Raw genomic sequence first — 14,691 nt, forward strand, 5'->3', positions numbered from 1 at the left:
GAATAAGCGAGTGCTCTTGGTACCACGATGAGGGGTAATTATCATTTTGCTAGAAAATCTAGGAGCAACTAGGAAGACGTTCAAAGGATCCCCGACTGACAATGAGACTGATAATGTTTTCTCATGAGACAAAACAAAAGCAGAAACTGTGATTGTTAGGCTAGCTCATAAAGATTTTATTTATCCGAAGACCCTGGAAGTAAAATACTTCATTTCTTATTATACTAGAAATGTATGTGGGGTAGTATTATTTTAATACTTCTAGTATTTTAAATCTTACTGAACACTTTAATTGCCCTGTCTTCTTTCAAACTATTACCAATACTATAAAACACACACACACACACACACACACACACTAGTGGTCCAATTAAATGGATTGACAGCCTCAACACGGTCACCGGGCAAACTGCCTAGTTATTAGGATGCAGCTACTGCTCAGATCATGTTTGTAATCTATCTTCTGCACTGGCTTTGGAGTTCACTGTATAACCTTAGAGATAGTAAATTTTTACTCTCCTGAGTAGATACAATGTTTTAAAAGAGTCCAAAGACCAAGAAGTTGGGTGATGAAGCTGGGTAATAATTTGTAGTTGAAAAATAAAGGCATAATTATAAAGAGGCTTGAACCTCCCTAGCATTTTAACCAGTAGTATAATACAATCAGGTGTATACCTTTCCAAAGTCTCTTCTTTGAGGAATAACATTAATTTAGTTGAATAAGCAAAAAAACCTCATAAGCACACTTCAGACAGGCCATAGGTACTGGGGTCAAATGCACTCAACAACGGCCCTTCCCAAACCAGGTCCTCCACTGTCCTACCAAACTACCTACAGTTCAGAATACTTTGAGCTGAGGACTGAGGCTGCTGCTAACAGGCCATATGGGCTTTTGCAAAGTGTAATTGACAGTGCCATAAATACCTGAGGATGACTCTGTTTGATATGATGAACTGTCAGCTTGACTCCCACAGGCATCGGACATAAGCAATTTGGGGGCAAGGTTGTCAGTTAGGACAATCATCAAAGGGAGACTCTGGACCCACCTCTCATCTTTGAATTGAACCCTGCCCCGTTCTGTTCCAGATGCCCACCTTCAATAGATCAGACAAACATGGTTGCATGGTCCAAGCATGTGGTGATTTTTATTAAGAATAACTTTGGTTCTAAGAATTCCACCCTCAATTCTTTAATACTTTCCGTTAAAAACAATTATACAAGAGCAAATACAAAAAATATTAAATTATGAAAAGCAATCCATTAAGGCTCCCTTTATATATATTATATACACTCAAACAAGTCAAGATTTTTCAGAGTAGAAGAATAAAGTTGACTGTTATAGCTTAGAAAGCAACACTACTATTGTGAGACTATAAAACACAACTATTTTAAGAAAACCACACTGTGGAAAAATGGAGCCATTTTTGTCAAAAAGTGGCTCAAAGCACAAAACTGCTCGGATGTTCAAGAGTCCTAGGGGTTTGCGCTGCACAGTATTAAGGGGTGAGAGGAGGCTGACAGCCTGTGTCAATCAGGCTTGTGAGCCCAGCTGATCTGACAACTTCAAAGAGCTTCCCTTCCTATACATTCCACCATTCAGCATAAGACACCACTTCATGCTATTTACAAGTCTCCTTTTGGCCAGATTTTATATTATGAATTACAAATAATTCTGCAGATTTGAGTGATATTAGCAAAAAAAAAAAAGCTTCTTAAATTAACTTTTTTCTTTTTCAGTGAAGAATGAATTCTAGTTAAGTTCTAGGAACAGAATTGGTCCTTCTAAAGAAGCCTGTCAGGGCCCCTTGTGAATTTGATCACGTGGCAGAATTGCTTCAAGAATACATATCTCAAGATCTGACATCTAGTTAGATAAAAAGATATGAGCCAGTCTCAAATTTGCATTTTACAAACAGCATCACTAGTCCACAGACAGAGCAACTGTAGTCAGTGTGCAATCAGAAGTGGACTTCTCAACACGATCTGTCATCACTTTCTTCTCTCAAAAGGAAGAACGGTAGAAAAAAATAGTTATCATTCCATTCTTCAAAACCAAATTACTATAGAGCAACAATTTTTCTTAAGCATCTCTTATTTTATTCAAATAATACTTGCTGATGAGATAAATAATCCATTTCAGGTGTAATCAACTAACACGTTTCTCTAACTAGCAGTATATTGTCATTGCATTTACTTTTGTTCCCATTCGGATTGAATACGGGCCTAATTGTCCACGGCTAACATTAAAGCATTGCCACAGAAAGCTCATTTCTACTATGCTATTGAAGGATTCCAAAGCTCTGGATCCAGCTTTCTGTGAGTTTTCAAAAGAAGTATGAGAAGAGTCTCCAATGCAGAAATGACTGGCTGAATTGTCTCTACAGAGAGAATATGAAATCCCCCCAAACTCTTCCGTATCATCAGGCGGAAGGTACCGTTGCCCACACCAGCAGTTTGAAACTAATTCTGCATGAGAATGCTGCTGCTGCTGCCTGCAACTCGGCCCCCTGTGAGGAGCGCGCTGTTAGCTGGAACCAGGGAACTCAGCAGCCCCTCCCTTCCTGCCGGCTGCTCCTGAGAGATGCAATGTAGTAGTCATCAACATCATCTGTGTCAACAGCGCCATCGCTGAGACAGTGGCAAAACAGTCTTTCTTCACAAGAGAAAAAAAAAAAACAAAGAAATAATGAGCATTAGTCAGAAACTTTCAAAGCTTGGATTCTAATGATATTATCATCAGACATCCAAATGCTGTATCTTCTGATGAAGCCTCCTTGAGACCAATCTACACTTATTTCACATTCAAATACCTAGAGAAATCCTCACTGGCCAGCTGGTCATGGGAACCTTCCCCACACTCCTCTGGGAAGAATGAAAGGACGTGGGGCCTTTTACTTTTGATACTGAAGCTGGGTTATAGGGGCTAGTTCCACTCTCTAAAGGACTGGAAGATTATTCCATCTAAATGAACTCGCTCAGCAAGAGATTTCAAAATAAAACTGAACAAAGACCCTCCTAGTAACCAAAGCAATAAATGAACGGACAGGATGTACCTTCTGGGAACTAGAATGTCACTATGTAGCCTACTGTTATCACACAGAGAACCAAAAGGAATCGAAGTCAAATCCAGATGGGTGTTTACAGGCTTTTAAACCTGCTCACCCTGTTTCTAAATTGAGTGCCAATGAGGGTAGTGGCTGTGCCCAACATAAACAACCCTGCTCTGCTGTGTTAACTTAGCACGGGTGAAACCACAAATTCAACAAGAAGATTCTAGATGCTCAAAATAAAATGACAAACAGTGGGTGCACAGATTAAACGCATTTCTACCTAAGAGATAACAAAAAGAGGAATTAAACTCTTTTTTTTTTAGCTTTTAAAAGAAAAAAGGCTCTGTGTCCCACTGAACTTGGACTAGAAGAAAAACCAAGTAGTGCAACTCTCAAGAACTGAGTCCAGTGTCTGCTTCCTTCTCTCACTTGTTTGCTTTGTTGGTTCTGGTATGTCTCTAATGGACACAGGTCCATCGTTCCAACTTGTGTGCGGGGCGCTGCCCTTCATTTGGCGAACAGGAACGGCAACTGTCACAGCAGGGCACCCACCCAGAGAGTGGGAAAATCAAACCAAATCCTTCGGAAAGTCAAGATTCTCTGCTGGCTGGAATGTTCTCCAGGGGCTTTTGCCCTGAGATTGAGGCGGCACCCACAGACAGCTCTGCGGGGTGACAAGCAGGGACATGCGGGGTCTTGGTGCAGCCTCGGCCTAGGACTCCTGGGCTTGGGCGACTTCTTGGCCTGTTCTCCTGAGATTGCCTTTCACCTTCACAAACTCAGGGGCATTTTCTTGTTCTTCTTGCAGTTTCTGCTTCTCAAGTTCAAGCTAAATGAAATTCAGAAAAGGAAAAATTACTGACAAACCAAGCAGCCTTTCAAAATGCTCCTCTCTCTTTTCAAAGTCCCTGACAACTTTTTACTTCCCTGTGGATGAAATTCTCTCCTAGTCCCCCACTTTTAAAGAAAAATGAATGAATAGAGTCTGGGTAATTCTGCACAGAAACAGAAGCCACTTGGTTGCCACTGCAAATAGGACCACGGGATGACAAGAGCTGAAAAGACAGCGCTAAGGAAACAAATCCTCAGGTCAACACACAGCTGCTCTGGAGTCTTCGTAAAGATGAATCTTGTTCAATTACTCCAGCAAACTGCGTGAATTCAGTGCCACGTCCCTGTTTCGCTTTTGCCTCTGGGATCTCTTTTAGGTCCTCAGTAGGATTCTTGTCACTGCCTTGAATGTATTTGACCCCATTTGCTGACATTTGTCTCCGATATTTCTTTCATGGTCTAAATGTACACACGAACATGTCTGGTAAATCCTGCCTGCTCCAACACTCCAACATTGGTCAGGACAAAAAAAAAAAGACAGCTTCCAGCCAGTCCCCCTTACCTGCTCCAACTTCTGCTGCCGTTTTAATAGCTCTATTTCCAAGTCTGATTTCTTCTTCTGTGCTTCTTCTTCCTTCTGCTTTATTACTTGGTCTCGCTTTCTTTTTTCCATCACCTTTTGCAACTCTGGTTTGTTCTGAGGAGCAAGACCCCTGCAAAAAAGCATTAACAACAACAACAAAAATTAATCTAATGGCTACATGTTTTATGAGCAGAAATTTAACCCACAATATCAACCACAGAAAAGAGGTCTACAGAATTAGCGTGATACCTTCACTAGGTTGCAGGAGGCAACACGGTGATCTCAGAAATTCACCAGGATGAAAGAAAAGCAAGAGGAGATCTCCAAACAGTACATAAAATCCATTCATTCAAGAGAAATGTACTGGCCACCTGCTGTGTGCAAGACACTAGGCTACGTGAAGGAGGGCAGTGAGGGTGGGGATGCTTGTATGATGACGGTGGTGGGTGCCATGACGGAGATGGAGACTGAGAAGCTCAAGAAATGAGGGGACTGGCTCTGCATGGAGGGGAGGCTTTCCCAAATCTAGCCCCTGATTTTTTTTTTTTTTTTTTTTTTTTTTTTTTTTTTTGAGACAGAGTCTCACTCTTTTGTCCAGGCTGGAGTACAGTAGCATGATCTGGGCTCACTGCAACCTCCACATCCCAGGTTTAAGCAATTCTCCTGCCTCAGCCTCCCAAGTAGCTGAGATTGCACGCATGTGCCACCACACCCAGCTAATTTTTGTTATTTTTAGTAGAGACGGGGTTTCACCATGTTGGCCAGGCTGGTCTCAAACTCCTGACCTCGTGATCTGCTCACCTTGGCCTCCCAAAGTGCTGGGATTACAGGTGTGAGCCACCATGCCTGGCCTCTAGCCCCTGATCTTAGGCACTAAAGACAGCCTCAAGACCAGCTAGCACAGAAATTTAGACAGTAAAATGGCCCTGGAAACATTCCCACCCTTCACTTTTCAGATCTGAAAGAGGGTTCTTGTACATTTAAAGGCACATCCAAGGTTATATCGTTACTGAAGGATATGGCCATGGAGAGCCTTGATCCCCTAACTCCCAGTCCGGTGCTCCTCCACCGAAACCCTTTCAGGTATCTAGTTTATTATTTACAGTGCAAGCAAGTCAGACTTGATATACGGCCAGGCAAGGTGGTTCACACCTGTAATCCCAGCACTTTGGGAGGCCAAGGTGGTAGATCACGAGGTCAGGAGTTCAAGACCAACCTGGCCAAATTGATGAAACCCTATCTCTACTAAAAATGCAAAAATCAGCCAGGCACGGTGACAGGTGCCCATAATCCCAGCTACTTGGGAGGCTGAGACAGAATTGCTTGAACCCGGGAGGCGGAGGTTGTAGTGAGCCAAGATCACGCTATTGCACTCTAGCCTGGGCAACAGAGCAAGACTCGGTCTCAAAAAAAAAAAAAAAAAAAACCCATCTTGATATAACACTACAGACAGAATTAAGGGATTTAAATTTTAGGATTAAGAATTTAAGAATTAAGCTATCTGAATAATTTAAATTTCAAGCATTTTTCTTTCCTTACATTTCACTGGCAAAATTAACTTCAACTATTGCTAAATTCTTCTGGATTATGCAAAAGCTGCTGAACATGTGACGTATGGCACATTCGGCGGACACTCTGTCGCAACCTGTGAGTGGGTTTCAGTACCGTACAGTATTCATTTCCCTAGCAAAGGTTTTATACAATAGTGACAGTAAGATAAAATATGTAGCAACAAAAAATTTAGGTAAATGCTGCTTGTATGATAAATACTCTCTACTTAGAGCAGTCAAGATGTCATAGAAGTTTAGTTAATATTTTATCACAGCGGATTACTTAACTTTCTGCGCTGAATGGAAAAAGTCAGGCATTGCCCACATAATTCTCTAAGTCTAAACGGAGCAGAGGTAGTGTCGACAGACAGAGATGAGCTTCTCTAAATTCTGTAATTAACCATGATACCATCCCTTGCATGAGAATAGTTGGTTCTCTTTAATCGATTCTGACATAACAGCTAACAAGCACTTTCAACCCCCTTATGACAGTATCACCCAAGAGCAATAGTAAGTTCCAAGTCGGCTTCTTGCTCAGGGAACTACCTGTGACTACTAAAGTGGGCAAAGCCAATTTTAAAAATGATAAAATGAGTAAGTACTCTTTGCAGAAAAAGGAAGGTAATATATCCATATGTTAAATAAAAAGCAAAAGCTCCATTAAACAAATCAGAGGAGCACCATCTCTACTGCAAATGTCCCATGTGAACAGTGGCCCCAAAATGAGACAAAGTAGGGGCCCTGTACCCACCAACCCCTACCTATTCCTACATCCAGAGATAAGCATCACCAACAGTGTGGTCTATGTTCCTCCACACTCTCTATGCCTGTGAATGTCTTAACATCTGCACAACACGTCGTAGTACAGGAGCGCCACAAGTCTGCCACACCCCACTGACAAACATCTACCTGGTTTCCAATTGTTCACTATTAAAAACAATGAGGCACTGAGCCTCTGTGGACACTTATAGCTGCACCCTTCTACGAGTATTTCTGCTGGCTAGAGTCATACGAGTGCAATTGCTGGCTAAGCCTCTGCACGTTGCATATTTTGATGAGTACTGCCAAAGCGCCCTACGAAAAGAAAAGGCTGGAATGATTTATATTCCCACCACCAGAGTATGAAACATACGGACACTTATTCTGCAAATATAGGTTTTACTCTGACCTCTATTTTGACTTGGAGCCCTGTCATAGGTTTCCTAGAAGAAAAAGTTTGAGCTAAAATGTTTCTTACAGAACAGCTAAGTCCCCTTCCTTATACTTTATAGAGAAGGGACCTGAGACCAAAGAGGCGAAGGTAATCTAAAAATCTGTGCGTGAGAACTGCTACTCTGTTCTGAAGTCTACTAGACTTGACCTTTCCACCAAAATGAAGACATGCCTTCCCAGACAGGATAGGATGGCTTCTCCATTCTGTGGTCTATTTTAGGAACTTGATAGTCTTATTTTGCTTTGGGCATAATAATACCAAATTCATGTATTCTTTCTTCTATTGTGTGACAAAGACAGATGGCAGCTAAACACTTATTAAAAATGATCACATTTGCATTCAATTTAATAAACATTAATCCAACAACTTCCTAGTACATGCTGGGGATAAAACAGGAGCGAGCCACATTCCCACACTCTAGAGGGAGAAAAGTATTTACAAAGAATTCTTGGGATACGAGTCATTAGTTCTAGCTGGAGTGTACCCTCAGGAGAGAGAACTGCCATAAAAATGCCCCCTTGATCCTCTTTCAAACATGTTGTTTAAGTTTAACCAGGCCTCCCTCCAAAAAATGACCCTAATGCTGAACTTGATCTGCATATCTTTCAGTTCAACAGTAGACCTTTCTTCACCAGGGCTCAGCAGAGTGGGAAAATGAGCCATCCATTACGAGATCTGAAAATAATCCTAAATGAAGCTTCCTGGTTCTTAAATTGAAAAGTAGCTTCGCATCCTCATTTCTCCTAGTCTCCTGTCCCGCCCAAATTACTTAAAAAGCAGAGCACACCAGCCCAACATCCAAAGTTATTTATGGCACAGATGGTCTGCAGAGTAGAAAGTAAATGTTCTCCTATCTTCCAAAATAGTTAATAATAAGAATTATGACAATAATCATTTAAAATGCTACTCAAAAACAAAAACATGAGTGGTGTCCTATCTACTAAGTCTAATATGGTTCTAGAGACTTCTCCCATCATTGACAAATGCCTGATCAGGCAATAGTTACGTGATTCTTACACTTCCCCCAATGGAAGGAGAAAATTCAGAGATTGTAAATTTAAGCATATCTTTCCCTTCTACTTGGGACATTCTCTCCTATTCTTAATCCAGCCTCTTCCATCGGGATTTTGCAATATGCATCCACTCTGGAAGGGCTTCAGGAGTCTGGAAGCACTGCCGGCCACTGCAGTGACAGCTGCCTCAGGGAGGGATAACCTGGTTCGAGGAGGTGAGAAGGAATAAGGAAGCTTTAACAAAAGGCAAGAAATCAAACACTCTTTGAAGTCTCTATAAATAAAACTAAAATTAAATATCATTATCTTAAAAGTCCCCTTAAAAAAGACTATGCTCAAGAAACCATTTTACCTTTTTTGATTCATAAGAAGTTCTCTGTGAAGATCTTGATGGTTCCGGGAGGTTTTGACAGGATTGACCAGTTTCTGAGGCCTAATGAGTTCAGGATTGTCATCTTCAATGTAGTCTGGCTCGGCCATGATGTTTCTCGGAATGAGATAGGAGTCCTTAGGGTCTGAATCCTCAGGTGGGCCGTCTGCAAGAGAAAGATGAGAAATACTCATTTGTGGTCTTTTCTGCCAGGGTTTCTCCCTCACATTCAGAGCTCCGCAGATCTGTGCTCACCATCTAACACACCCTCCTCACTGATACATCTTCTAAACCACTTGGAATGTAACTAGAGGGGATCGGGAAGAGAATGGTGGCCTGGTCTTGTCTTGCCCATGAATAAGGCCAAGGAGCCCTGTGGCCTGACTTCTATCACTGCCACTGATATGTCTTAAGTTCCAGTCACACAGGATGCTTCCTCCCACCCTGTCTCCATATCACTTCAGAGCAAGTACTTGAGTATGTCAGAAAAAAAGAAAGTTCAACCAGGTGCGGTGGCTCACACCTGTAGTCCCAGCACTTTGAGAGGCGGAGGTGGATTCATCACAAGGTTAACAGATCCAGAACATCCTGGCCAACATGGTGAAACCCCATCTCTACTATAAATACAAAAATTAGCCGGGCGTGGTGGCATATGCCTGTAGTCCCAGCTACTCGGGAGGCAGAGGCAGGAGAATACCTTGAACTCGGGAGGCGGAGGTTGCAGTGGGCCAAGATTGTGCCACGGCACTCCAACCTGGTGACAGAACAAGACTCCGCCCCTACCCCTCAAAAAACACAAGCAAAGTTCAAATGAAAATTCTAATGTTGGCCCACAATGGCTGCAGTTACATGCGTCAGGAAAGCGAGGCCTATAAACTAAAGCCAACCTCTTGCCTGTCTAACTGGAGTTTGTTAACTATTTCACTGACAGTCATTGGTTATAAACCTATTTAACAGATACAGAACAAAGACAGGATGGAATCGATCACCCTCCTCCAGACCCTAAGAGGCCTAAGCTTTCTCCTACCCACTCAGCTGCATATTTCCCTTACCTTATGCATAGCATTGCTGAGCGCCAATCACAATCACAGGACCTAAACTGCGGCTTCACTACGCTTCTCCCACCTCTGCGCCAAATGTATTCCTAATAGAAAATACCAGGCCGGGCATGGTGGCTCATGCCTGTAATCCCAGCAGTTTGGGAGGCTGATGTGGGAGGAGTGCTGAGGCCTGGAGCTCAAGACCAGCCTGGGCAACATGGTGAGGCCCCATATGTAAAAAAAAAAAAAAGGTTTGAAATTTCCTGGGCATTCTGGTGCATGCCTGTAGTCTCAGCTACTCAGGAGGCTGAGGTGGGATGATTGCTTGAGTCCAGGAGTTGGAGGCTGCAGTGGGTTATGACTGCGCCACTGCACTCCAGCCTGGGTGACACAGCAAGAGCAGGACCTCATATTACTAAAAGATTTTTTTTTTTTTAATGAAGAAGTTGGGCACAGTGGCTCATGTCTGTAACCCTAGCACTTTGGGAGGCTAAGGCGGACAGTTCACTCGAGGCCAACAGTTCAAGACCAGCCTGGCCAATACGGTGAAACCCTCTCTCTACTAAAAATACAAAAATTAGCCAGATGTGGTGGTGCATGCCTGTAATCCTAGCTTCTCAGGAGGCTGAGGCAGGAGAACTGCTTGAACCTGGAGGCAGAGGTTGCAGTGAGCTAAGATTGCACCACTACACTGCAGCCTGGGCAGCAGACCGAGACTCTTTCTCAAACAAAACAAAACAGAAAAGGAAAGGAAACGTGTATCTATTGTGCCTCCCATAACTTACTTTGAGACACATTCTCAGTGTACACTGAGTCTGTATTCCCAGGCTTAAGTAAGTCCTCAAAGCCGCCCCAGAATGAATCTGTGATCCTCTAAGTTTTAGTGCTTGTTTCACTTGCTGGTCAACAGGCACCAGACCCAGGTCCTTTACTGCTTCCTTCAGCCTCAGCAAATCAACCTATGCTACAAACATCTCAATGCTGACCCTGCACCAATGGCAGAGGTTTCTCGTGCCCGGCACGGTGCTTGCTGGCCTGTGACACTGCTGTCTCCTTCCTTAAGCACTGTGTGGGCTTCCACCTGCTCTTTTCCTTCCAGGTCTTTCCCCAAGCATCACCTTCTCAGAGAGGCCTGCCCTGCTCGCCGCGCGGCTGAAAAGTACGACCCTGCCCCCAGCACTTCCTGGTGGTACCTTCTGTCCACCAAACTACAGCAACATCTTTAGAAAGCTGACGTGAAAATAAAGAGAATGAGAATCCAAAGACTAAGTCAAGTAAAAAATAATGTAGCTGCAACATTTGTTTAAATATCTTAAGTATCACTGCATGATTAAGTCTCAAAATTATCAAACCATAAGGCATAGATAATAAATTACACCAAACGCTCCTCAGACACTATCTGCATTGATCTTCTAAAAACAAGAATGCCCGAAACCTGAAAATAATTGACAATTACAAACCTCGCAGAGGGTGACTGAGGGAACCCATCACAGCCAGCCTGACTTCAACACACAGTCCCATGGAAAAACGTGCTCCAAGGCTGAAATCCTAAATGCACACTACACACACCTCCATGCAGCCGCAGGAGTCTGAAAAACCAACCACAGTTTCACTCTAGTTAATCACAGATAAGAAGGCTGCACTCTTCCATAAAAGGCTCTGTATCTCTGCCCTACGCCATGGATAATCTCCATGATGTCACGGCCAAACAGACAAGTGCCTCTGACCTTGACCTAGCTATTATAGTTGGGGAAGAGACGGAGGGAATGTGACAGAAGAGCAGGCTGGTGATCAGCAGCGAGGGAAGAGGGCGTGCAAAGGCCATGGGGCAGGAGGGTGACTGGTGGGGATGAGGAATGGCAAAGCAGTCTGGGTGTTTGCAGGGGAGGGCGGGATGCTGAAGACAGAGAGTATGGGTACTTGAAGGCCAGTGCCGGCTGTGCTAGCATTGCCAGCACTGTGGTCGTCATGCTGAGGGCCATGGGGAGCCATTTCCAGGTTTTAAGCAGAAAAATGACAAGATCTGACTCACAGGTCCAAAGATTACTCCAGCTCCTAGGTTTAGAATGGGCTGAAGGCAGGCAGGCAGGGAATCAGGGTGATAGCTGCAAGGGTCATCCAGGCGAGAGATGCTTTAGACCTGCACAACCCTAGCACAGGTGGGGCTTGAATCACAGCCTGATTCAAGATGTATTTTAAAGGTGAAGTCTCTGGGACTTCCTGAAGGACTGGACACAAGGCGTGAAAAGCACAGAGGCATCAAGCATGACTCGGAGGTTTCTGGAACAACCAGAAGGCTCGAGTTGCCATGACGGGCAGCTGAAAGAACAAGTCCATCTGGATAGTGTTGAGTCTGAGATGCCTGATTGACATGGAAGTGGTGACAGCAAGAAGGCAGGCGCACTCAGTGCTCAAGCCCAGGCGACTCGCTCTCCTTTACCCGACTGACTGGCCCCCATGGTCTCAGGCTTTGCCCGCCCTCCTCTTTCCATCCCGTCATCCTCTGTCCCTCCACTCCCACTACTCCCACAACTAGAGATAGTGTAAGATGCCCAATCCCAGGCTTTCCTAAAAGTCAGGGTTGGTATACAAACATGCTGTGGGCCATGCCGTGGGAGGCTGGGCTTCCAGCATGCAGCACAGAACGGCTCTAGTTCTAAGTCCAGGAAACAGGCCCTCTCTTGGGACTTTTTTCTGACTTCTCTTTAGATTTAGTTACTTGGAAGTCTTTCTTCTCCCATAGGACCAGTGGGGCAAGGGGTGGTCGAGCCTGTCTCCTATTAGAGAGACACAGGCACTGGGAGCAGGTGCAGAAGTGGAGGGCTGTGGTAGACTTTTCAACCACAGAGGTGCCCTGCACAGAGGTGTGTGTAAGGCATTTAGCATTTCAGCCCAGGAGCAGCACGTTTTTCCATGGGATAGCATGTTTAAGTATATGTAAATGCTGTCAACACGGGCAAACATCTTCCTTCTTTTTCCCTGGTTTGTCCTTCTTCACAGCTGGAGCTGGGAAAGGGGGCACAGAAGCCCCTCAGTCTGAGTTAAGCATGGAGACCTAAGCCTGGCCTTGGAACAGGCAGCAGGGTCCCTGCAGCTCCTCATGCACAGGCCGCACTGGGGGCTGGGAAATGATCATTTAGTAACAAGGGGGCGAACGGGCCTGGAACAATCGATCCCAGAGTCTCTGTATTCAGGGCAGTGGCAGCGGCAGGAGAACCACGTGGGATCTGGGTTCCAGCTGCATCTCAGTGATACTCCACCATGGAGCTGTGACAAGCACACAATAATCACCCCGGTGACTTTCTCCACAACGCTCTTCCCTCTGCCAGCCATCTAGCTCACTGCTACCAACACTGGAAAATACAACTCTGGTATAAGGGAACGCTTGCATCTCACGAATCCTATCTTCAAATCAAACTGAAACAAATACTCTTCCTCCCCCGACATGCTCACAGCAGCAGGGCTCCCTCAGAAGGGAAGCTGAGCCTTTTCCCACCACAGCCCTAGATCTCCACGAAGCCAAACTCACGCATCCTGCAGATCCGAGTAAATGCCACATCTGCCTGATGCCTTCCCAAATTCTATGGAATGTTCTTTGTTCTCTTTTCCTAAGCATTCGTCGATCACCACCTCGTATTACAGCAATGTAGATATAAACCTTACCCTCTCTTCCCTGCAAAGAGCATGTCTGCTTTACATTCCTATTCCTTTGACCCCTTGGACCTGTTCAGTAAATATGACTTAAATGAAGTAACAAAGCCATGGGCTAATGACAGAGGGTGCCCCTGAGCCCTCTGGATTCCACAGCCACAGGCATAGTGCAGAAAGCGGGGCTGAGTGGCCAGGTAGATTCCACACTGAGCATCAAGGAACCCAGGACCCTGAGAGTAAAGACGCGGTGGAAATGTCTGGAGGTGCAAGTACTTTGCAAGCAAATGTTACGATTGACACGAGGCACGGTTTCTAGAAATAAACACAATGATAATCTTGCCACAGTCACTTCACTGGTCAAGTAACTTATTCAAAGTAATTTATTTTAAACGTATCAAGTCAATTAGGGAAAACCAGGGCCAGCTCAGTGACGGAGAAATAAAACTGGTTTGAGATCTTGGACAAAGCTTCTCTTCCCGGACCGCAGTTCTCCCATGTGTAAAATAAATGTTGTAAGGATTGAGTAAAACGTGTATGCAAGGGCTCTCTAAAACCCCTGGCACAAACATGAGAACTCAACAAAAAGAAGCTATTTGAAGCCTAACTATGTGACCAACAACATTACATATTTTGTTTAGGGGCCTGGGGAACTCTGTACAGGACGCTCTGCATCTCTGGGCTTTGCTTTATTCAAAAATGTCAGTTCAATTGAGTGACCCACAGATTTTCTCACTGATAACATTCAATGGTTCTTGGACCCATTCATGCAACTACCATAAGAAGCTTCTGGAAAGTATAAAAAGCTCTGTCCATCACCCTGCCAAGGTGCCACATGAAGTCCTGAATGGCTCCAGTCATTCAGAGTAGGGCAAGAAGCAGGCCTGATGACAAGGGCCTCTCATGCTGTTCTGAATGGAGCGAGATTTTTAAGCTGTTGAATAATAACAGAGAATCGTGTTTTAGACAGACACACCATGCACTGAAAAACGCTGCCTGATGAGAATTCTACATTTAATTTCCACTAAGCAACACATGGAAGTCATTATTCAACTCTACTACCCCAGAGGGGAAGAAGTCCCCTCCTTACGGATTGATTTCGAGTCTGCTTTTCATGTTTTTCCCTTTCCAAATTTCACTCCGGGCCCAGCTCTCTGGCCATCCCAGGTACTTCTGCTGACTGCTTTCCAGAGGTGAATTACCATTCGCTCGGAAACCTTTCACGACTGGGCTGATAAAACGAACAGACCGCGGCTGGCTTGCCCCGGCAGACTGCTCTGGCTCCACACCTGCGTCTTTCTACACCAAACAGATAAAATAAATTCAAAACCTAATCCTATAAGATTCAAATGTCAGAATTTAGAGATTATGCTAATTTTCATGTTTACCTAAA

The 14,691-nt window shown here is 44.3% G+C and overlaps 1 protein-coding gene across 7 annotated transcripts in view; it reads right to left on the reverse strand.

Moving 5' to 3' along the window:
- Nucleotides 1–1,118: 1,118 nt before the first annotated feature.
- FAM107B (family with sequence similarity 107 member B) overlaps nt 1,119–14,691 on the reverse strand; it is an 81,782-nt gene continuing 68,209 nt past the window's right edge. For 6 of the 7 annotated variants that reach the window (XM_035306821.3, XM_008999965.5, XM_017974069.4 and 3 more), the window contains 3 exons: nt 8,593–8,776; nt 4,444–4,594; nt 1,119–3,879 (listed from right to left, as the gene is read on the reverse strand). In XM_035306821.3, the coding sequence (XP_035162712.3) occupies nt 3,763–3,879; nt 4,444–4,594; nt 8,593–8,720 (396 nt within the window). In that variant the 5' untranslated portion in view covers nt 8,721–8,776 and the 3' untranslated portion in view covers nt 1,119–3,762. Of the gene's footprint in view, nt 3,880–4,443; nt 4,595–8,592; nt 8,777–11,110; nt 11,242–14,691 lie in introns of those variants that run through there. The other variant, XM_008999963.5, reaches the window with a different exon arrangement.

This window comes from Callithrix jacchus, chromosome 7 (genome assembly GCF_049354715.1).
Source record: "Callithrix jacchus isolate 240 chromosome 7, calJac240_pri, whole genome shotgun sequence".
Lineage (NCBI taxonomy): Eukaryota > Metazoa > Chordata > Mammalia > Primates > Cebidae > Callithrix > Callithrix jacchus.